At 45.8% G+C, this 25042-nt stretch overlaps 1 protein-coding gene and 1 non-coding gene across 2 annotated transcripts; both read left to right on the top strand.

The window, feature by feature from the left end:
* Positions 1 to 842: 842 nt before the first annotated feature.
* Positions 843 to 5140, top strand: LOC123063673 (protein FLX-like 3). Its single transcript, XM_044487558.1, has 4 exons — positions 843 to 1141; positions 3872 to 4400; positions 4559 to 4698; positions 4779 to 5140. Exons 2-4 carry the CDS (start codon positions 3880 to 3882, stop codon positions 4919 to 4921), a joined length of 804 nt encoding a protein of 267 aa, XP_044343493.1. The 5' UTR covers positions 843 to 1141; positions 3872 to 3879; the 3' UTR covers positions 4922 to 5140.
* Positions 5141 to 5865: 725 nt separating this feature from the next.
* On the top strand, positions 5866 to 5936 carry TRNAG-CCC (transfer RNA glycine (anticodon CCC)). The gene has a single exon. It is a non-coding gene; the product is annotated as a tRNA-Gly (tRNA).
* Positions 5937 to 25042: the final 19106 nt, after the last annotated feature.

The following is a 25042-nucleotide window of genomic DNA, read 5'->3' as shown; positions in this document are numbered from 1 at the left end:
ACGTGTGTGGATTGTTTTAGGCATTAGTTTCTCAGGGTTTTGGGCTGTTCATTGTCATGGCTTCGATGATGGCGATGGGGGCGCCAACTAATAAATCTTCAGATCCTTCTCCAACAAGGCGATCCGCTTTTATGGTGGATTTGGAACCCAGATTGTTCAAGTAAGGATGGTGTGGCGGCGGCATTCTCGTGGTGGACCTGTGTCCTCGGGCTTCGCCATTGCATCGGTGTTTGCTCCAGCGCCGGAGCTTGGGAGGTAGTCCAGGAGCGGATGCAGATTGTGGTCTGCATCGGCGGCAACTGGAAGATGGTGGATATGGGTTCGTGGTTTGTGGCAGGCAGGTATGGTTTCCTCCTCCAACGTCCTATTTGGACGGGATGCTAGATCTGAAGTTTTATGGCGTGTCCGGGTGTTGCCCCGGTCTGATTCGTTCAACGGCAATGGCTTCGTCTTTATTATCGAGTCACCTTGGAGGTCAGCAAAGCTGCATATCAGCGATGGGGCCACATCGAGCTCGGGTGTGGAGGTGATCCGTCATTTTCTCCTTTGGTGGCTGCTATGGTGGTACCAGTGGCAGGTGACAGACGTTGGTGTCAAGCTCGGAGAATTCTTCAATCTTGTTTGTAATTTTACTTCTTGGCTGATGTTCCTGTGTGCAAAGGGTAGTATTCTACTGCCTTTTCAGTTTTATCAGGTCGGTATATACGTGACTTGTACTATGATCCTTATGATAAAAAAGATTGTTATATGATATAAATGAGACATGTATTAACATAAAAAAAACCCGGAGGAAGCAGTATTTTTTTTCTTGACATGAGGGGAAAAGAAAACGGAAATACGCGTCCTCGAGGTGAGCAGAGAGACGGCCCATTCCCCTGAGAGCTCCCCGCACCCACACACCCTAACCCTAGCCGCCACACGACGCCGCTCCGCCGTCGCCGTCGTTCTCGCCCCCGCCCCCCCGCCGCGCCCAGCGGCTGCTCCCACGAGATCACCGCCCTCCCGACTCCGACCCCACCGCCGTCCACTGCCACGAGCTCACCGTCGCCCTCCCCCGAGTCCGCCGTCCCCGCGGCCACCTACTCCGAGCCGACAGTCGCCCCCTTCCTCGACCCCGCCGTCGCGCTCCCCTTCTCCCAAGGTGACCTCCGCCAGATCCCTCCCCCCTCCCTTCAGTTTTCGTCGATGCAGAGCTGTTCTGCTGCGTGTGATTTTGAGATGTCGTCGATGCCGGGATGTCGCCGAGCTACTGATGCTGTCTGCCATGTTGTTTATCTCAAAACAGGAAACAATTGATGATCTGCTTTGCTCAGAATTTAGTTATTATTTCTTATTTCTGTGGCTGAACAGTGGAAAAAACGAAATTATCTAACAGACGAATGTGATTTAAGTTCAGGAACATTGTAGACTGTACACTAGTTAGCACGGAAAAGAAGCTCCAAATTCAGTAAGACGAAAAGAATATGAAAAACAACTCCTCGGAGCTATCCCCCGTTGTAGCTTATTTCCGCTGCAATCCATAAGCCTGTTTCTAGTGATCACTAAGCTCAGAAGAAGTAATCGTTGCTGTCTTCAGAGGTTGGATGAGGTGGAGGTTAAGTTTCCTTAAATGTCCGCTAGTTATGCATTCTTCAGAAGCGAGCGGTATCTGTCTTGTGCAGACACATTAAAAATGTCAATGCAGTTAATGCCAATCTTACTACCAAGTCGATAACCATTAACAATTTGAAATCGAGACAGGCACTTACTCTGTGTGTCAGTTGTTCCATTTATGGCAATGCACTGGTGTGTCGGATGTTATTTTTTGAAAAATGATAATCAGGAAACCAAATAATTAAGGACCTACAAAGCATGGATATGGCAGAAACTGCCATATTGGTTTCCTAGTATGGGGGGCACGGGGACATGCATGGATACGCCGGGATACACGTATCCTGCAGTATCCCATCTTCTCTCAATAAAAAAAAGAGAAACAAATTGGGATATGTCGCAGTATGGTGGGCACTCGGGAGCCAGCCTCCAGCGACCACACCACTGCCTAGCTCTCGGCTACCATGCTCGAGCAGGCAACCACAATGGTTGCTAGCAAGGAAGAAGATCCAGGCAGAAAGGTAGAAGGCAAGACGGCCGCCGACGAGGAAAAAGCTCCGGGCAGGGAGGACGGTGGAGACTGCAGCCGCTGGCAAGGAAGAAGATTTGGGTGGATTGGAAGGTTAGCCGCCGATGAGCAAGAAGGTACAGGTGGCGGAGCGGTCGTCTCATCTCCTCTCTACAATTCTTAGGTGGCTGGAGGAAAGAGGGGCACGGGATGGGGAACGGCTGGAGGTGCTGACTTGTGTAGGTAGGGTTTTCTGGAATTGGGCCTTATGTGGGCTCTGAGTGGAGGGTCCTGTACTAACTAAACTTGCATCTAAAAATGAGGCAACATATGTCCCGCAGCAACTAAACAATCTTTCATCTAAAATTTATTACCATATCTTTACTATATGCTGTTTATTTTTCTTAATACTTGTATATCCTGCTGTATCCCCGAATGGTTGTTTTTTAAAATTGCCGTACCTCGTGTCCCTGTACTTGTATAACTGTGTCTGTATCCCCGTATAGGTGCTTCTTAGTTAAGGACAAATACGTAGTGGAATATGTTAAGTTTCACCAAACAAACCATACCAAGTTTCAATGCAAAATGGTCCCACTTCTTCTGAAAGAAAACTTGGAAAAAATCAATATGGAGCTGTCAGAGGCTTATCTCGCAGATATGACTTCCATAAATTCTTTCCTGAGCTCGACCTAAAATGGAGGGGTTTCAAGACCTGGTACCCTTAAAGGACTCCCAGGAATGAGAGAGCAAGTACAAGGACAATATTATTTTCTAAGGGTAGGCGGTATTCCATAATTAACATAGATCGGTTAGAGTGGATTTGAAAAGCCGCAGCAGATCGATAAAATCGCTAATTTAGCCAAGTCAACTCCAATATGGAATCTAGTTCTCCATAAGAGGGTTTTCCCAATGAGACAAGTAGTTTATCGAAGGGGAAACCAACCACTTACGTGGTTCTAAAAATCATTTCCTGCGCTTGAGTTTGTATTCTCTTGTCTAACATTCCGGTTTGTTTAACAAGAAAAAGACATTTGAAATATATAAAAATACCTATGTACTCCATCTGCAAAAGTGAATGTACTTCAGGAGATTCTACCATTGCGTGGACCAAATCAAAAATCAGAAAGTAAAAATAATGCTAATTCTTTTGGAAGGAAAACATAGGAGAACTAAGGTATGGAAGAGTCTTGAATAAATGAGAAGTGTATGTGTCTTGTGCATACTTTGCATTAAATATTAAACTGAAAACAAAACTCGATTCTTTAAGAGGAGAAAATGTTGGATAATTAAAGTACCGGATTCTAGAACAAAGGAGAAGTGTCTTTTCTGAGGTTTGTGCATATTATGTATTGTGCTTAAGACAAAGCGTGGAATATTCTAGATAGTACGTACACGTGGCAACACCTGATATAGTGAAGAGAATATCCAACGGCCAACACTTCTCGGATTTGCCAGGCTTGTGCCGAAATGTTAAAATATCAATTAGCGGCATTCTTAGTGCCAAGTTGACAACCATTCACAGTTTGAAATTGAGACAGGCGACTGAGGGACTGTGTGTAAGTTGTTTCATTTATGGCAACACACTTGTGTGTCGGATGTTCTTTTTTAAGTAATAACATCAGAAAACGAAATCATTGGACAAATACGTAGTGGAATACGTCATGTTTCACTAAACAAACCAAACAGTAAACCAGCCACTTATGTGGTTTTAAAAATCAGTTCTGGCGCTTGAGCTCTTATTCTCTTGTCTAACATTCTGGTTATTCTTTACAGGGCTATAAATGGCAGGGAGACAGCGCATAGGTCGCGAGTACTATGAGGAACCACGAGTGTTTCGTGATGGCCCTCCTCCTCGTCTTGCACGAGAAAGGTCTGTCTCACCACGGCGCTTCGAGGGAGAGCTGTCTAGCCGCCGTGGTGAGCTCCGCAGAATCCGTGACGACAACCAACATCTGGTGGATGAAATTGTTGGACTCAGGCAAGCAATGTCTCGTTTGAAAGAAGATCTCCATTCCTCAAGTCAGGTTATACCTAAGCTCCGTGCTGAGAAAGAACTTGAATCGAGGGAGCTGACTCAGAGGAATCTGAAGCTGGAAGCTGAGCTACGCTCTTTAGAACCCCTTAGGCAGGATGCCCTTCAGCTACGATCTGAAGCAGGCTCGCTAGAGTCTTTGAGGCAAGAGCTCAACGCAAAGGTGCAGGGTCTGACAAAGGAGCTTGAGCAACAGAGCTCTGAAAACCAGCGCATACCTGCCATGATAGCTGAACGTGATGATCTGCGGCAGGAACTAATTCGTGCTAGGTATTGAACCATCCTGGTTTATGTTTCTGCTACAGTAGACACAGCATGTTGAGTCTAAGTTGGTGGCCCCACGAGGAATTTATTTTAGTATTTCGATGAATTCCCCCCCTTTTATTTTATTTTAGTGGAGTAGCAGCTAACTATTAAGATCACTGCAGGGCGGCTCTTGATTATGAGAAGAATGCAAAGCCAGAGCTGATGGCACAGGTGCAGGCAGTGGAGAAGGATCTTGTGAGTATGGCTCAGGAGTCTGAGAAGCTTAGGGCTGAAATTGAGAAGAGAAGGGCACAACCACCTAGTAGGTTTCATTCCCTCACTTGCATCCAAGTCACTGAAAATCAGTTGTGGCTAACCGGTATGTTTAATACACACTTTTAGGGGTCAGCGGCTATGGAGCTTACGGACCACCTCCTGGGATGGGCCTGCAAGGCATGTACGACAGCGGCTATAATACCTACACAGACAGGCGCCACGGTACGGGGGCTGGACCATGGGACCCCCCTAGCTACCCACGCCCTTGATTTGGGCTTTTTGTTCTTGTCAGTCGGCGTTCATTGTCGGGACAAATTACCTGATATCTCTGGTACTGAAGCTTGTGGGTGCTGGTACCTTGTTCAGAAGATTGTAACCCTGGATGCGCATTGGCCACTTTAGGAAGCAATTCATCATGGCTGGCGTATTAGGAAAATATAATGTAAACTCTAAGATTGTACTTAACAGGCTGTGCACCCTTTTGATACTGTTTGACTCTGTTGCTAATCGTTTTGATTGGTGAACATTATTGCCTGCCAAAAGCGAGGGCTGCTGCAAGCCTGCATTGCTGCTTTCTTAATGCTGAAGGTGGTGAATAAGGATAACAGCAACCTAGTGTCTTGCATTCACCGGTCTTGCGCTGTTTTTGTTTCTTATACAAATTCGAATGGAGAATTTTTGTAGTACACAGCACAAGTTTTCTTGGTGGAGGTGCCCTGCTTCAGGTGTTGAAGCACAAGATGCTCTGGATGCCTCAGAATTGCGTGCGATATGGAGTAGTTAGGTTTGTTACTCTCAATGCGATCCGGTAGTGCAAGTTTCTCATGTATGCATCTATATGGATAAGCCCTAATGCGAGCTATCAACTAAAGCCCCACGCGCCCGAAGTGAAACTTTGATTTTCTTGATGTCAAAATCTGAATCTATGTACATGTATCATGTATGGTTTTCATGAAGAAAAGGCAAAGTCAAGTTATGTAGCTTCTTAAGAGAAATGATACTTAAAAAAGTTACCTTTGTTCTAGGACACTAGGATTTTTTTTATTTCCAGAGTATACCTTTTCATTAAAATTTACAGACAGGTATAAACAAAGCTGAGTCAAGTTCGTACCTTCCTATGTCTCATATTGTAATGCTCAAAAAAAAAATGTCTCATATTGTATTGCTCACCTGAAACTATAACAAGTATACCCTGTTCAGCAAAGACAGAGCAGCGCATCTGGTGTAGTGGTATCATAGTACCCTCCCACGGTACTGACCAGGGTTCGATTCCCTGGATGCGCATTTAATTTTTTTTTTCTTTTTCCTTATGTTCCTTGCGAAGGTTTTAACTAAAAATATAATGAATTATGGAGCACAACACATACACATAGTAATAGTTTCTCATGCATTATTTGTCGTGGAGGCTGTACAAGGCCACAGTGCCATCTCTACTCCTTGAAAGGGCCACACTGCATTTTTGTTAAGTTCCATTCGAGTTCGCCATCTCTACTCCTTGAAAGGGCCACACTGCATTTTTGTTAAGTTACATTCGAGTTCGCCATCTCTACTCCTTGAAAGGGCCACACTGCATTTTTGTTAAGTTCCATTCGAGTTCGCCATCTCTACTCCTTGAAAGGGCCACACTGCATTTTTGTTAAGTTCCATTGGAGTTCAGGCTCAGTCACGGCACAAGATAGTTTCTCATGCATGCACCTTTGTCATGGAAAGTGGAGAAGCAGCGAGGATACTGTTGGATATATTATCATTTTCTTGATTATTTTAATCCTGACGAAAAACACGACAAAAAATACTTGCAAGATCAATGACACACTTTAAGCTATACATACTATTGCGTACTAGATTCCGTTTCAAAAAAACTATTGTGTACTAGACATAGAGCGTGTGAAACTAGGATATACAAGTAGTGCACATGCATGAACCAGTTGAAGGATGCACATATCATACCTTCCAGTCGGGAAGGTCAGGGCCGTGACGGCTGCAACAACCTTCTTCGTGGCACCACTGTTGTCACCCATGGCATAATCAAGGAAGTAGTCAAAGTCGTCGAAGAAGTTGCAGTTCACGCAGACGGAATTGAACAATCGTGCGAAGACGGTCGAAAAAAACCCTTATCGCTTTTCTCCTGGTGCAGGATCAGAAAGGGCATGGCTCTAGAGGCCTGATCTCCAACACGGTCATGCATGCAGTCGCTGGGATGGACCCACCAAGAGCAGCAACATCAAGAAGAATGACGGTGGTGTGCGTTGTGAGTGGACGGCGCTGCTGTGAGTGGCTCTCGCGGGAGGCTGTGACGCGAGGGGATGCGAAGCAATGAGATGGAGGAGGGGGAACCCGTTTGCTGCAAGCCAGCAACCAAATCAGACGGCTATGTGGGGAAGTATCGGACGGCTATGTGTGAAGCAATCCGACAATTTCCCATTTAAATCGGCCGGCTGCTGCCTAGCGCATGTCATACCATATTTCTTATATTTTTCCTAATGTTTTCTATTTTCTTTGAGTTTTCAGTTTTTTCACGTGGATTCTTTGTATTTTTAATTTAAAAACAAGGACCTTTACGGTTGCACATCCTTATATATCTCTATTATTAAAGGGGGATCGAAGTCGTGATGGTTCGACCTCCCCTCGTGGTTCGACCACCCCGTTCGATCCCCCCGCCTCGTACGACGCATCCCATCCCTCGATATGTTTCTGCAATCTCTACTATTAAAGGGGGATCGAACGTCGTGATGGTTCGACCTCCCCTCGTGGTTCGACCACCCCGTTCGATCCCCCCGCCTCGTACGACGCATCCCATCCCTCGATATGTTTCTGCAATCTCTACTATTAAAGGGGGATCGAACGTCGTGATGGTTCGACCTCCCCTCGTGGTTCGACCACCCCGTTCAATCCCCCCGCCTCGTACGACGCATCCCACCCCTCGATATGTTTCTGCAATCTCTACTATTAAAGGGGGATCGAACGTCGTGATGGTTCGACCTCCCCTCGTGGTTCGACCACCCCGTTCGACCCCCCGCCTCGTACGACGCATCCCACCCCTCGATATGTTTCTGCAATATGTTTTTGAATAGTATATGTACTATATGTTTCCGAATAGTATATGTATGTTCAACAGTATTCAAATTCTTTCTTTTCAGAGGGAAATAATCTTTTCGATGGTAAATATATTCCAAAGCAATAGCTATCATTAGATTCACTAATTCATGCATTATCGATAGTGGTAGAGGCAGAGAAAATGTTGTCAGATTAGAAGAGTGTAGGTTCTATGGTGATGGGCACGATTGTGGTGTGGAGCCTAAATTTGTTGCTATCACTGCCATCAGTAGAGGATGCTAGCATTGCCTAAATTTGTTGCTCCGTGGCAACGCACGGGCATTCAGCTGGTAGTATATAAAGGCCCCCCTCTTCTCCCAAACCCGTCGCTCCCTCACCATCCACGATCTCTCCTTTCTCAACCCACCCGATTGCAGGGCTAGGGAAGCAGTTTCCTCGTCCGCCTCGTAGCCGAGCGCCCCTCCCTTCTCGTTCCCCTTCCCCTCCTATCCTCTCGCGCCTCCCCATGGACCATGGTGCTCATGGTGCCCGCCTCTGACCACCGCCACCGTTACTCGTCCAAATCTTCGGCTCATCCCTCGCTCCCCCCCTCCATCGACAACTCATCCTTTCCTCCCCCTCGTTCGTGTCAGTGTCTCCGCCTCGTCTCAGCACCCGTACACCCCGTCGCCATAGAAGGAGAAGGCCCGTCTGGCCGCGGCGGCCCCGGAGGCGGGCATCGCTAGCGACACTGCAGCTCCTCCCCCGTTGAGATTGGATGGCGCTGGGCAGATGCTCAAGCTGCCCGCTCCTCCCTCACGTGAATTTACCCACAGAGACCATTGGCTTACCCACGTCTCCATGGTTTCTTTTGCACTGGGGTTTTCTTCTTCCTTGTTGCATGGAACTGAGGAACCCACGATGTGGTGGTGGGATGAGGAGCTCCTCGCCGAGATCTAAGACAATGTGGCATGTCATGTGGGGCCAGGTGACCAAGGCGATGGCGGCGCCGCCCTGGCTGTACCACTAAGATGGGAAGTGATGCAGGAGCTCCCCCGCCTCCTTCAGGTTGCTACACCACCCCTAATTCCACTCACCAGCGGGAACATCATCGGCAACAGCTTGAAGCCCTAGTTTATATATACATCAGACATATACGGTCCGTGATCTTCTCACAGGATGGCAAGGTGTGGCATGTCCTGAGAGGTGAGAGGAAGCGGAGACAAAGGCAGTGAGGTGACGACTCCAGCTGTGGCATGTGGTTGGTGGGAAAGCTGTGGGTTCAACAATCATGAATTACAGTGCATGTTGATCTGATGGGATTGATAGGACGACGAGAACATAGCGACAACAATGGCGCCAATCCAATGTTTGTATCTAGGCTTGGTCGCTTGGTGCATGCATGTCCCCTGTTCGAGTAAATGTATCCTTATATTTATTCCCTCTTATAACTCATTAGCATCCAACTTAGCACATTTTTATGTTACTTTTTGACAAACCCTTCTTCTAATTGTGTAGGTAATGGAGTAAAAGTATCAGGTTGTAAGTTGTAACCTTATGCAGCTATGCATCTTGTTGCGGATCTTCTAGAATTTCCAGAGAAGAAAGGGTAATCTGATTGAGCTAATTATCTCTCAAGTTAAATTTTGTGTTTGGGATGATCATTATGCCTAACCATTGACTTATATAGACAAGATTCTATCAATAATGACTACCATTTGCAAAAAAAATAACATATATATGTGTATATAGACAAACTTCCAGGACTACAAGGATTTCCGGTTCTATGTTGCAAATTTGTGTATTGCATTTTTCTAAGACTACACGATTCTTTCTATCTCATTTGGTGACTTGTTTTCATAAACCATATACATCTCTCATGTTAGAGTTGTGTCGAATATTATTGTACAAGGTAGGTTACAGTTGGACTTGGTTTGGACTGTGTGTAGACATGGTAAGAGTTCTAGGCCTCTCACATATATCGGGGGTAGGCACACGATGTAACCTATGCCAACATAATAGCACATGCACGCAGGGGGAGCCGGCGTCCAGGCGGCTGGGGTGCGGTATTGTAGCGGTGTCATGGGGAGGAGCGCCCATAGTCAGGCCCCGGAGATGTAGCCATATCGGTGAACCTCGTTAACAAATCTCGGTGTCGTGCTCGTGTGATTGTTTCGTCCTCGGTAGATCGACGGAGCGCCTCGAATTTATTCTAACATCTCGAAAGAAAATTATATACATAATATAATTTACAATCCTATGTATTACACATGTCTCCCTCTCACAACAGTATATATGTTTGCTACATTACTGCTAACTCATTTTGGTAATGTTTCGAGTTTTTAGTTCATAGGCCAATATTCAGTTTCTGCAAGAAAGTCAATATATTCTAGAACGTTTATATACATCTCATATGGCATATCCCATAAATTCTGGGCTGCCATGGTTTTGCTCATGGAGATGCACCTGATTAAGGAGTAAAGATGACAACTCTTCCGACTGCAAAAAGGCAGTGACCAGGCAATAATTTATTACTTGTTTCTGTAACATAAATTTAGGGAAATTTTCTGTAACTAATCTTGATATGTTACTTACCAGTTAGCTAATCCGAGGCTAACATTGTACTTTCAGGATACGTAAATCAGACTGTCATTTGGTTTCATACATGTTGAGAAATAAGCAATTGCCTGGCTTTAAACCTAGCTGTAATATTTCTAGGTCACGGAAGATTTGCTGGGGTGAACCATTGGGAATGCTGATGGTATGATGTTGCTTCCTTTATTCTTTGATAGCGTAATCTAGAGCTTTGTTTCCTTGCAAAAATATATAAGTAACAAGTTTTGAGTTAGCCGCCCAGTTCTTACAGTGAGAAATGCAGGAATATGGATAAGGCAACACAACATGTAATAATTCCAGGTCCATTTATATGGCTGCTACACAACATCGTACCATTGAATCATATTAATATTTATTTTCCATTTCCTGTACACAAGTATTATGTGTTACTCCTCAAACCCTCGTATTTTTGCAAATCTAATGGAGCTGGATAAGACAAAATCATTGTTTCATCCAGCCTGTGACTTGACAATTGTATGTGAAGTTATTTTCTGTTTGCTCATGTCAAGACATCCCACTCTACTCTCCTTTCTCTCTTGAACATGAAAATTGTCAAAGGGGATAAAAGACACAAGTTTGTACAGTAAAATGAAATTTAGATGAATGTATGCATGAATGGTACATGTCTCTTGTTGCTCTGTAGCAATGCACGGGTATTTTGCATCATTTTTTGGTCCTGGAGTTTTGCAGTCAGGGCCTAGCTGAAGAAAACATTCCAGTTGTGGTGGATCTTTCTGTATTTTTTACAGCCTAAATATTGGTTCTTGTGTGAGTTTGGATCATTTTTGTGCTGGATTAGACTATTGTACAGCTCAGTTCTGTGGCTTGAACAACCAACGTGGTTCAATATATTAGGGGCTATGCTATTTTTTTTTGGATTAATGAATGCCCTGTATAACTTATGCTCTTGAGGGTGTTCCATAGTATCCCCGAACCATGGTGGTGTTACTGCGATCCCCAGTGAAGCAACGAGGGCATTGTCTCGATGAGAAGGAGATGGATGTCCAAGATGACATGGGAGCTGAAGAGGTTGAATTGCCAGTCTGCCACTGGTACAAGTATGAATCTTTGATGCATGTAGTCGATAGTGCTACATTCCTCATAAGATCATTGTTACAATCATTGTGTGAACGAATGAATGGTCATAACAGAAATCAAGGTATAGTCCATATATGAAATTTAGTCCACATGTCTTATATGTTCTCATGCATACAAAGGATACTAATTTTCAACAATTTACAATTATTCTAATGTTACTAGACAAAGCTCCCCAGTTCCATCACTATTCTGGCTAGGTTGGTAAATATCTCCGTTCAGATCAATGAGGGACTATATGGTAAGGCAAAGGGAAATCAAGGCAGATCAATATGGTGAGACTTCACACTGTTCCAACCTATCAATATCCTCCATCCAGGTGTGGTTTTGTCCAATTTAGTGCAGTAAAACACTTTCAATTTTCATCTTACATATATTAGATTTTATGTTGTGTTTAATGATGCTCCAAATGATTTCACAAAGAAAGTGTAAAATACATGTGAAATGTGTTCTGGTACAAATGGGTGTGGAAGTTGCTGCTACACGTCTTTTTTTATAACCTGATCGCATGTCCTTCTAAATTATTCATATTTATGAAATGGGCTTAAAGGATTACTGGCCCATCCCCTGCGTCGCCCCCGCTAAGGCGGCTCGGGCGGAAACCCTAACCCCCGCCGCCGGTAACATCCATCCCCATCCTCCGCTCCGCCGCCGCTGGAGGAGGTTGCCGGGCGAAGCCCCGGGTGGCTGACGGCGGCGGCAGAGTCCTTCTTCCCTCTTGCGCTGGATCTGGTGAGGCGGGTCACCCATGGCGCCGGGGCATTTTCTTCCCTGATCTACGTCACGGCGGCGCGATTGTTCGTCTTTGGCGATGACGCAAGGTGATGGCATGGTGATGGGAGGAGGCGGCAGAGTTGCGGGGCTTCGTGGAAGATCTGGTTGCACCGGCCGCTCGGTGGGCTCGCAGGGTCATGGCGGCCTTGGTCGCGGTGGCCGGCGCTTCGGCCTGTCGGCGACGGCGGAACATGGCTGGTGGCAGCGGTGATGTTCTGTCTGGATCCCGGAGCGGTGGCCCTGGAAGGTGGCGGTGGGTGAAGCTCGGGCTTCCCGCGGCGACATGGCGTGGTGTAGCCCCTGTCCAAGGTGGATATGTGTCAGCGATCTCGTGGTTTTTGCTATGGATTGGCAGATCAGAGACGGTGCCGAGCGTGGGGGATCCATCTCGACGGCTCTCGCGGTTTGGCGAGGTGGGGTGGGAGCCCTCCTCCCAAGCTCCAGTGGTGGCACACTGAGGCACCTCTTCATCAAGAGGATAGGAGTAGCGGCATGTGTCGTCTAGATGGTGGCTACGGGCTTACTGTTGTATTACTTTGTAACTCCTTGTGAATAATAAATAAAATGGCCGCATGCATCACCCAGATGCAGAGGCTGGGGTGCATCCTCCTTTTCTAAAAAAGTTAAATGGGCTTAAAGTGCCACTTTTCAGGTAAGCAACTAAGGCCCTGTTTGGTTCATAAGTCCTAGGACTTTTTTTAATCCTAACTTATAAGTCCCAAGTCCCTAAAAAGTCTCTATCTGTTTGGTTCCTGGGACTTATAAGTCTCTTGTTTGACCATATTACAACTATAAGTCCCTATTAGTCCCTCATTGAGAGTCTTATTTAATAAGTCCCAAATGCCCACTTTAAGTCCCTATAAGTTCTTCCTGTTTGGTTTAGATGGGACTTATAGGGACTTATAGGGACTTACAAAGCAAAGTGACAATGCAGTGGCTATGAAGCGGAGAGGCGGTCAAGGAGTGTGGGACGGTGAACCCAGAGTCCGAAGTACGACAACTGTGTTAATCTTTATATTGCCCATAGCTGGAGTTCAAGAACAAATCAAATACGACCTGCAGTAATGTTATTGCAAAGTGATGAAGCAACGATAATAGAGTAAAGGGAAGAAAAGAACATGTAAATGCGAAAATTGAAAGGAGCGCTCGTCCTCGCCTGCACACTTTATCCCCGATGCATGTTCGTCTCTAGATCTGAACTGGCAGGAGTATACTATTAATGTTAGGAATCATGGGGCCCATTGCGCAGTGCATGGTCGTATGAGACCGTCCTAGTACAGGTGACTCATTCCATCATGTACCGTTGGCCCACAAGGAAAGTTTCTCACGTAGGTGACAAGCGTGAAGCACATATGAAGTCTTGACTAATGCATCAGTTTGGAACTGGATTCCATGTATCATTACTCTTTTTCTGTTGAGTTGCACATATCATTAATTCATTCTGAATGAATGGACGAACTATGATTTGTATTGTTCTTTTTTCTATTGATGGTTCAGTGCTTCGTAAATCATTTTGAAAGCAAATCCTCCATTTAACGGAAACAAATCTTCATCGCTGTGAAAATATCCTCGTGTAGTTTTAAACATCATTTACTAATTCTAACCTAGAAATGAATTAACAAAGTCTATCCAACTCTTATGCCATTTGGTTTTGCGTGAAGGTTTATAAGAATCTTTTTCGTTTGATTGATTTATATCTATTTGAGTTTGATTTTATTTTATCCACACACCGCACAACAAGTCATCTTGCGTGAGCAAAACTGAAGTTGCACGTCCGTGACGCACAACTGTATATCGATTGGTCACGTGCAACTACAGTTGCACACTCAACTACCTTTCATTTTTAAAATACACAGTAACATTTTTAAACAAACATTGAACAATTTTCAAAGTCATGGCAAACATTTTTTAAATACACATTGAACATTTTTTAAACAAACATTGAACATTTTTCAAAGACATGGCAAACATTTTGCAAACAAACATTAAACATTGAACAACACGTTGCATTGGAGCTCCATCGGCAGCGAGGTCCGGGTCACAGCACCGGCAGCGTTGCATTGGAACTCCGTTGGCGGCGAGGCCCAGGTCGCAGCACCGGTGGCGTTGCATTGGAGCTTCGCCGACGGTGACATCTGGGCATTTGAATCACAGCATCGTGTTGCATTGTAGCTCCGTTTGGCGGTGAGGCCTCGGATTGCAGCACCGACAGTGTTGCATTGGAGCTCCGCCGGCGGCGACATATAGGCATCCGGGTCACAGCAGTGCGTTGCATTGGAGCTCCATCGGCGGGGAGGCCCTGGTTCGCAGCACCGGCGGCGTTGCATTGGAGCTTGACCGGTGGCGAGGCCCGGGTCGCAGCACCGGCGGCATTGCATTGGAGCTCCGTCGGCGGCGACATCTGGGCCACAGCAATGCGCACAGATGCTAGAGAAGGTGGTTGGAAGAAGGAGGTGGAGAGACTAGAGCGCGTCGATATATGAGGATTCAGAGAAGACGAGAGTGGGGAGAAGATTCGGGATAGATGTGTGTGGGCCCTGTGTGGCGTGTGTCGCACTCATGACATGGTTTACGCACCGAGCAAATCATTTTTAAAGTACACACATTTTATGATACACAAATAATAAACTTTTAATGCATGATGATTCTTTTTTAAGATGCACAACAGATATATTTTAGTACATTATGTTTTTTAAAGATATATCATGCACATTTTCAATACACGGTGAATATTTTTTAAATACAGGCTGAACATTTTTAATACAAAATGAACACTTTTCAATGTATTGTTAAAGGTTTTGAATTATACTATGGGCAATTTTGACAAACACAATGAATTTTTTAAATACATGAGGCACAATTTTTAAATTAGCTGATGAATTTTATTATTACAGGATGAACACTTTTTAAAAATTGTTCACACATTTAAGAAAAAAAATTCATGTAACTATAATAAAGAGTGTTAACGCATGATGGGTATTTTTATATCACATGATAAACATGTTTGAACTATGGTATGAATAATTTTTAGTGTATGGCAGATAAGATTTTAAATACAACATGATTTTTTAACATGATGAACATTTTTTACCACACTTTTTTGTAATACACAAGAACTTTTGTTATATCCGCGAACATTCCTTCGATGTACATGAACACTTATTTTTTTAGCTCTTGTATTTTACACAATAGAATAGTAAAGCTGGAAATAAAATGTAAAGAGAACCAAAGGAAAATAATGATAATAGAGTGTTCACCCCACTAGCATTTTTACGAGAGTGTCCTGCTAACTTTATCTGTTTTAGAGGAACTATGTTGCTTCTTTTTTTGTGAAATAAAGGATGCATGTTGCTTTTTTATTTTGTGAAATAAAGGAAGTATGTTGCTAGCCCTTTTTACTCACGAAAAAGTACCCACAAAATAGCAGCGTCTACCAACTGTACACCTGTCATGTGCAGCCCACCCAAACGTTCACTCACGGCTTCGTCAACTCTCCGTTACCAAGCAGTAAATGACAACTCTAGCACCAAACTGTCCCATTGGTCCACTTAGCGGGAGCATGGGAGCTCGTCCACCATATCGCCTCGCTCCATGTAAATGGCAATGACTTATCTCCTCCTGGGTGGGGGTTTGGGTGAAGATATTTAACGGATATGTAGTGCTCGATGAAAAATGCAACATGGGAAGATGCCATTGTTTTATCACGTTATGGTCAGAAACAACACATTGGTCATGTTTGGCATGTGCATTTAGACAGTTCAATAATTATTTCATTGATCTTTGTATATATTTTTGTTGTTTCATAGCAACGCACGGGCATCCAACTAGTATGGTAATAAAATCAGTATATGGAAAGTATATATTGGGTATTTTTTTAGCCGAAAATACTAGTACTCTTTTTTTTGCAGAAAAATCAAAGAGCTTCTTATTCAATATACACATTCTTGGGACAATCAGCGAAAAGGCTGGTCACCAAGAAGCTGGGGGTTTCATCGAGCCAGCTTTCCGTAACATTCAATGTGCAATCACGCTTAGCACATAGATGCGCCGGGAGGTTCGCCGACCGATTTACATGCTGAATATCAAAAGAAGTAAAAGTATTACATAGCTCTCCTATTTCTAGAAGTAAAGGAGCCACAATAGACCGAGCATTGTGGCGAGTTTGCCAGAGCTTCACTAGCTCCAAGCAGCCGACTTCCATAATCACATGCGGGAATCCTCGAAGACAAGCAAACCCGACTCCATCTCGCAGGGACAAGCACTCCATCATCAAGGGGTCTGAAACCCCCACATATGGTTTGCACCATGAGCCCAAAAGGGCCGTAGAGGAGCGGGCCACTCCGCCCGCACCACCTCGCCCTTCATCAAAGTTTAGGGCTCCGTCGGTCGTGATTTTGATTGTGCCCAAATCAGGCGGCCGCCAGCTGTGCCCTGGAAGAGTCAGGGTGTCTTTCCTTGGCAGCTGTAAGAGGGAAATAGCTTCCTTGATAGATCTCATGGTTGCTGTGGGATCCTTCCCCTCGTCTCCATGCTTAATGTGATTCCTGGAGTGCCAGATGGACCACATAGTAGTAGTGATCTTAGCACGATCATCTGAGGTGAACTGTGGGTGACATGTTATATTGCGTGCCCACGTATCCGAATGAAGAGGAGTCAGGCGAAGACCTAGCCAAGTCCACGCCTCTTCCCAGAAGCGCTGAGCATGTGGACAGTGAATTAGTGCGTGCTTCAGATCCTCCTCCATGGAACAACACACCTTGCATTGTCGAACATCTGCGAGATGCCTGTAGTTTAAGGTGGCCTCGTTCGGGAGAATGCCACGCAAAACTCTCCACCAGAATACCCTCACTTTGGGAATAACTTTCAATTTCCACAAGGATTTCCACAACTGTTGATCGTCCGTTGAAGTTTCGGTAGCCGTCCCTTCCTCTTGAGCCAAATGCTCGTTTTGAGTCACTAGAGCGCGGTACACCGTCTTTACAGTGTAGTTTCCTGATTTTTCAAAAGCCCATGCGAGAAAATCTTCACCATCCACCTTGCCTGATTGGAATGTTAAGGATGGCGGCGGCATCCTGGATGGTGAAATTGTCCGTAATCACGTCATGTTTCCAAGTCCAATGATCAGTATCAATTAGGTCCAATATTCGGTCAATGACTGTATCCACAGGCCTCAAGGTAGGTGTCATGGAGACCGTCCCCGGAATCCATTTGTCCTCCCATAGTGAGATGGTGGATCCATCTCCTACCCTGGATATCAAACTTGTCTTTAGGGCACTTCTTCCTGCTACTATTGCCCTCCAAGTGGCCGATGCAGGTTTGGGAATTGTAGCATGCATGAAGTCCGTATCCGGGAAATACCGACCCTTTAGAACTCGAGCACAAAGCGAGTTTGAGTTGGTGATGAAGCGCCAGCCATGCTTGCCCAACATGGCCAGATTAAAGAGATGCGGGTCGCGAAACCCCATCCCTCCCTTGCACTTTGGTGTAGCCAAGTCTTTCCAGGACACCTAATGCATTGTTTTTTTGTCAAGGGAGCTGCTCCAAAAATATTTTGCCATGGGAGAAGTCAAGCTCTTACAAACTTTCTTGGTGAGTAGAAAAGCAGGGTAGGTCGGAATAGATTGAATCACAGACTTGAGCAAAGTTTCCCGTCCTGCACATGCAAGCAACTTTTCGAACCACCCTTGCATCTTCCCATAAGCTCTCTCGCTGATGTGGTCAAAGGTACCACTAGTGATCCGTCCAACAGCAGTGGGGAGCCCCAGGTATTTCTCATTGAACCCCAGGTATTTCTCGCTGATGTTCAGAGTTGATTTCAAGATTTGCCTCACCGTATCCAGAGTATTAGTGCTGAAATATACCGAGCTCTTCTCTCGGTTAATGCACTGACCCAAGGCGACACCATATATCTGCATGATCTCGTTCGGTCGTTCCGCACTCAGGGCGTTTGCATTGATAAAGATTAAGCTGTCATCTGCGAACAACAAGTGAGAGACCCAAAAATACTAGTACTCAGATAGTTCCTTTTTCAAGGGAAAAAACTATTAGTAGTACTACTAGTATGTTTGGTTTGTTGCCATATACAGTACACATACAGCCGATCCGATCGTCCTGAGTCCCGACGTACAACTCGATCGACGCTACGATTCTGTTCACTGTTTTAAATAGCCCGCTATAGCTTCACTATAGCACGCTATAGCGTTTACAAAAAAGCTTGCGCTAAGAGACTTTGATCCAAACAAATGAACAAACATTTCAAATAGCGCGCTATAGCTCCGCTATAGCACGCTATAGTATTTGGAAGAGGTCCGCCGCTAAGATGCTTAGCGCGCTATTTAAAACTATATTTCTGTTACAACGAGAAGCGATGGCCAGCGACGGCGGCATCCAGCGCGGGTGGTCCGACCTCCCCGACGACCTCCTGGACACGGTGTACCTCAGCTGTTTCACGGCGTACGAACGCGCGCGCTTCGCCGCCGTCTGCGCTTCCTGGCGGGCCGTCGCGTCATGGCACCCGCCGCTGCCGGCTCTGCCGCTACTTCTCCCGTTCACGGGCAACGGCGACCGAGATCGGGAGGCGCGGGCGTACAGCCCCGAGGACGGCAGGGCGCTGCGCGTGCCGCTGCCGCGGTTGTTCGCACTGGGCTGCCACTGGAAGCTCCTTGCATCCCACCACGGCAGCTGCATCATCGCTGCCAGCAAGGTCGACAGCGAGATCCTGATCGTGAACCCTTTCTCCGGCGCCCAGGTTCGGCTCCCCCTCTCCGTAGCGGATGAATTCATAGAATTTAGGAAAATCATCTTCTCGGACGACCCCACTTCGAGCGGATGCATCGCTGCCGCCATCATCGGCGACTGCGCAGTCGGCCTATGTAGAATTGACTGCCCGGAGCTTGGGTGGATGGCTCGAGAATTAGCCGATTATCCAGACGGGCACGACGACGACGACCTCGACGACATCTTGGTCTACAACGGTGAGCTATATGGCCACAAATGTTACCTCGGCTACATGCGGCTGCTTAAGTTCGACACCGGCCTGAACAAGGATGGGGCTCTGAAGGTCACCTCCGTCCACTGGCTAGCCAACATCGACATGACTATCCGGTGTCTTTTTTTTGAAAAGGGGTGATTCCCCGACCTCTGCATCAGAAAGATGCATACGGCCCTCTTATTAACCAAAAAAGTAGTGTCAACATGGTTCCAAAGATTTCAAAATAATAATAAAGCACAGACAGCTCACACAGAGCCAAAAAAGGGGCTAGAAACACCAACTAGCCAAGAAAAGACGCCACAACCGGCTGGCTAAAAAATAGATAGGAAATCTAAGTGCCTATCCTATTACATGACCGCCATCCAAACCGGTTGAAAATATCCCGAGCTACCATCTTCCATCAGAAAGACCCAGTAACCAAATGCTCCCTGGCCTCCGTCTGGGTGAGTGGCGACCACGAGCGGATCAATGCCGTAGTTTGGAATATGACCTGCAAAAAATGTATACATGATAGTCTGTTAAAAAACAAATCATTTCTACAAGTCCAGATAGTCCACAGCAAAGCACAAACTCCAACCCGAATATGTCTCGCTAAGTTAGGCTCAATCTCATTAAGCCATGTCCCAAATAACGCATAAACAGAATTCGGTGGATTGATACTAAAAGCAATGTAGATCGTCTGCCAAAGTACCTTGGCTAACGGGCAATCAAAAAAGAGATGTTTGATAGTCTCGTCCCGATCACAGAAACTACACCTAGTAGGTCCTGTCCAATTACGCTTCATGAGGTTGTCCTTAGTTAAAATAACTTGTTTATGAACAAACCACATAAACACTTTTATTTTCAAAGGAACTTTGACATCCCAAACATGCTTGGACGTAGGGATGGAGTTTGAGTTAATAACATCAACATACATTGATTTAACCGTAAATACTCCAGATTTAGTCAGTTTCCAGCGTAATTCATCGGGTTGTTGTGAAAGCTGGACTTCCATCAGTCTCCTAACTAGAAGGAGCCATTGTTCCCAACGATTGCCCGCTAGCGTTCATCGGAACTGAATATGAAGGGGGATCGATTGAAAGACCGGTGCAACGAACACCTCACGTCGTTGCGCAATACGGTATAACGACGGATATTGGATGGCCAAGGGTGTCTCGCCGAGCCAAGTATCCTCCCAGAAACGTGTACTCGTGCCGTTTCCAATAACAAACTTCGTCCTATTAAACAACGACTGTTTGACTTTCATCAAGCCTTTCCAGAAAGGCGAATCGGTCGGCCTGACAGTGACCTGGGACAAAGTTTTTGTCTGGAGGTACTTGCTGCGAAGGATTTGAGCCCACATAGCGTCATTCTCCAATGAGAGCTTCCACAGCCACTTGCTAAGAAGGCATTTATTCTTAACTTCTAGATTCTCAATACCTAGGCCCCCTTGGTCTTTCGGTCTATAGATGATGTCCCATTTAGCAAGCCGATATTTTCTTTTAAGCTCATCACCCTGCCAAAAGAAGCGCGATCGATAGAAGTCCAGTCTCTTTCTAACCCCAACTGGGACCTCAAAGAACGATAGGAGAAACATTGGCATACTCGTGAGCACCGAGTTAATCAGGATTAATCGGCCTCCGTATGACATGAGCTTACCCTTCCAACAACTCATTTTTTTCTCAAACCGATCCTCGATGCACTTCCACTCTATGTTAGTCAGCCTACGATGGTGGATTGGAATCCCCAGGTAAGAGAATGGTAACTCGCCCAACTCACACCCAAACAATTGCCTATAAGCCTCCTGTTCATCTTTGGCCCTACCAAAGCAGAACAGCTCGCTCTTATGAAAGTTAATCTTTAACCCGGTCAATTGTTCAAATAGGCATAGCACCAGCTTCATATTTCTCGCCTTGGCCAAGTCATGCTCCATAAAGATGATTGTATCATCAGCGTACTGAAGGATGGATACACCTCCATCAATTAGATGAGGTACCAATCCACCTACTTGACCATTTTCCTTAGCTCTTCCTATCAAAATTGCTAACATGTCCACCACAATGTTGAACAAGATAGGGGACATCGGATCTCCTTGTCTTAGGCCTTTATGTGTCTGGAAGTAATGACCTATGTCATCATTAACTTTAATTCCCACACTACCTTTTTGCGTAAATGATTCAACCTGTCGGCGCCAGGCTTCATCAAAACCTTTCATACGCAATGACTGTTGGAGGAATGGCCATTTGACCTTATCGTACGCTTTCTCGAAATCCACCTTAAAAATTACTCCATCTAATTTTTTGGAATGGATTTCATGGAGTGTTTCATGCAGGACGACCACCCCTTCAAGGATATTTCTGTCCGGCATGAAGGCAGTTTGAGACTGCTGCACCACAGAATGCGCAATCTGTGTGAGTCTGTTTGTCCCGACCTTGGTGAAAATTTTGAAACTAACATTGAGGAGACAGATCGGCCTGAATTGCTCAATCCTCACTGCGTCCGTCTTCTTAGGAAGCAGTGTGATAGTCCCAAAATTCAAGTGAAATAATTGAAGCTGGCCACAAAACAGATCATTGAACATAGGTAGTAAATCCCCCTTAATAATGTGCCAGCACTTTTTATAGAACTCTGCCAGGAATCCATCAGGTGCGGGAGCCTTATTGTTTTTTATCTGTGCAATAGCATCAAACACCTTCTTCTCCGAGAACGGGGCAACCAGAATATCATTATCGGCAGCCGATAGCTGAGGCACATCCTCAGTCCTGGACTCATCGAGGGACACACAATTATCCTTCGGAGGTCCAAACAACTGCTTATAATAGTCGGTAATATATGTTTTTAGGTTGTCCTGGCCTAAAATGGTACCCTCGTCTTGCTCAAGCTGAAAGATACGTTTCTTTCTGTGCTTGCCATTGGCTATCAAGTGGAAGAACTGAGTATTCGCGTCCCCTTGGACTACTTTGCAGACTTTAGCACGCAAAGCCCACTTCAATTCTTCTTCGCGGAGCAGTTTTTTCAACCTCGTCTCCGCTTCATTTTTAGCCTGAAGCTCAGTTGGCGTTAGGATATTGGATTCGGCCTGTATGTCCAGGGCCTGTATAAGAGCAAGGAGTCTATCCTTTTCCATCTTATACACACCACTGAGGTTCTTAGCCCAGCCCCGTAAGAAACTCCTTAAATGCCTAATTTTATTCTGCCAACGCTCTAACACAGTCTTGCCTCCAAGACCTCTATCCCACTCCCGGGCAATCAAATCCAAGAAGCCCTCATGTTCAAACCATGACATCTCGAAGGAGAAGGTGTTCTTGTTACCCACATGGTTCGGCTCACCTGAGTCCACGAACAATGGGGTATGATCAGATATGCCCCTTGAAAGAGCTTGCACCGTCACCAGAGGGAACTTTTGTTCCCACTCCACGCTCGCAAGCACTCGATCAAGTTTTTCATAGGTTGGGTGTGGCAGAGCATTAGCCCAGGTGAACTTTCTACCCGAAAGCTCTATCTCTCTCAGATCCAAGCTTTCAATAATGGTATTGAACATGAATGACCATCTGCCGTCAAAATTATCATTGTTCTTCTCCTCTCTCCTCCTGATGATATTGAAATCACCCCCAACTAAAATTGGAAGCTGTTCTGACCCACAGATACGAATCAGGTCCGCCAGAAACTCCGCTTTAAGCTCGGGCTGTGCGGCACCATACACCGCCACCAAAGCCCAGTTAAAACCATATATCCTAGTCCTGACTCGAAACTTCACCGCGAAGTCGCCCATCACTACACTTCGGACTTCAAGCGAATCGCATCTCACACCCAGTAAGATACCACCCGACCTTCCTCGCGGAGGGAGGCAATGCCAATCAAAATCAATACCACCCACCAAAGAAGAGAGAAACTGGGGTGCAAAGTTATCTCTACCCGTCTCCGATAGAGCAACAAAATCTAACCTCTGCTCTAAAGCTGCCTCAGCAAGGAATCTTCTTTTAGCCAAGTCCTTAAGACCTCTGCTATTCCAAAATATTCCTCTCATAATTCATCATGGAATTTTTTAGTGGTACGAATCCTAGCACTCCTACGAACTGCGGAATCGGGATAGATCTTCCGATTCCACTTACGCTTAGGTTTACTAGGTGCTGTCGCCCGGTCCTCATAACCGGGTTCATAAATATTACCATCATCAATCTCTAGGGGTACATCATCTTCGTCAGAGTCATGAATGGGTGGTGCTAAATCCGCACATAGATTATCTAGCACTCTGACCCCTAACGCATCAATCTCATCATCCTTCATTGGATTAACGGCTGCAAGGTTACGAATAGTCTCTAAGGCACGTTCCGCCTCCAAATCTAATAAATCATTCACCGAATTGGAAATCTCACTATCCGTAGCCCCTAGTGAAACTCCTAATTGGTTTGCATTATTCATAATCTCCTCATTAGAAAAATGCAATAAGGAATTAGATAGATTGACGGACATACCAGAAGACAAAGCAGCCTCCTGAAGCTTGGCCGCCCTCATAGCGCACCGCTGCACAGTACAACTGGGCCAGCCACATCTTCGAGCTGCACGGCAAGCTAGCGATGGCGGTCGAGTTCAATTCATACTACAACGATAAGGAAACACATTTTGTTAGGGTGTACCAGCTTGTCCACAAAGCACCGCATCGCTCTGTGTGGGTAGAGGTGACGAGCTTGGGAGACTGCACCTTATTTGTAGGAGAAATGTGTTGCAGGGTGGTACATGTGTCGACGCGGCGTGGCACGGTGGAGAAGAACCACATCTACCACTCCAAGCAATGCCGCCTTGGCGACCATTGTAAAAAGGAAGGTGTGCCGGGGTTCACCCGCCAGTTCTTGAGAAGGTTGGACCTTGGTAATTGCCACGTGTACCACTGCTGCGAAAAGGACGATGGTGTGCATCCGTCCTCCTCAGAGAGGATCACATCAAAAGGATATCATCACTACATCGATGTGCGAGATTGCTTGTGGCTTCTGCCACCAGATTTTTAACCAACAGAGTATTTCTTAGACAACCCCGTTGCACCACTGATTTCTCATTCATCTTATGTAAGAGCATTATCATTTGGGGGAATTTCTATCCTTGTTATTTAAGAAATTGCTATTTATGCTGCCCTCGGTTTTCGTAGATAGGGCAGGCATGTGAGCATCGGTTATGATTTAGGTACGATGTGTTTCGTTGTTGTGAACTCAAAGACTGCCAATGTCTCCTTGAGGATACCCTTCCTGATTGAAGGCACCATGTGCCACCATACCCTCGCCACCGATGAGACCCTTTTACTGCTTTGTATGCAAAGGAAAGGGCCCAAGCTAATGATTTGGAAATAATGTGGACGGTTCTTCAACTCTGCACTCAGACACCTAAGCTAAAATGTCCTGACAAGAAACACACACAATTATTGATTTCAGAGTAAGGTATGATAAGAGTCCACCACATCAATGACATGCGCATGTATGTCGCAGACCTTGAATCCAGCACAATGCTGGAGCTGGTAGGCTGACCTCGTTGCCGCCTCATGGGACACCAGGATGATATGCTTGGTGGTGGATTGGTTAGCACTCCTTTCTTAGCTTTATAGTTAGCATCAGGGCTGTCACCACGATCCTCTAGATCCTGCCCCAGAACCACATGTCGACGCCCGCGCCTAAAACTTGCCCATCACCGGAGATGTGGAGGGAGATGGGCGAGGAGAGGAGGAGCAGAAGAAGGAGGAGGATGCGATTTGGACGGTGACGGAGCATGGCTTAAATAGTCGTGGATAGGCCATGCGAACGGCTGGTAAGCCGCTTCAATACGGTGTAGCGGCCGGAGTTGGTTCCTCGGGAACCTGCGTCCGCATTGAAGCGGCGTCCGCCGAGAGGTCACGTCAGACAGGCCGCCCTCCCTC

This window comes from Triticum aestivum, chromosome 3A, assembly GCF_018294505.1.
Source record: "Triticum aestivum cultivar Chinese Spring chromosome 3A, IWGSC CS RefSeq v2.1, whole genome shotgun sequence".
Classification (NCBI taxonomy): Eukaryota; Viridiplantae; Streptophyta; class Magnoliopsida; order Poales; family Poaceae; genus Triticum; species Triticum aestivum.
Note: the sequence above shows the minus strand (reverse complement) of the source record. Positions and strands in the feature narration are given on the sequence as shown.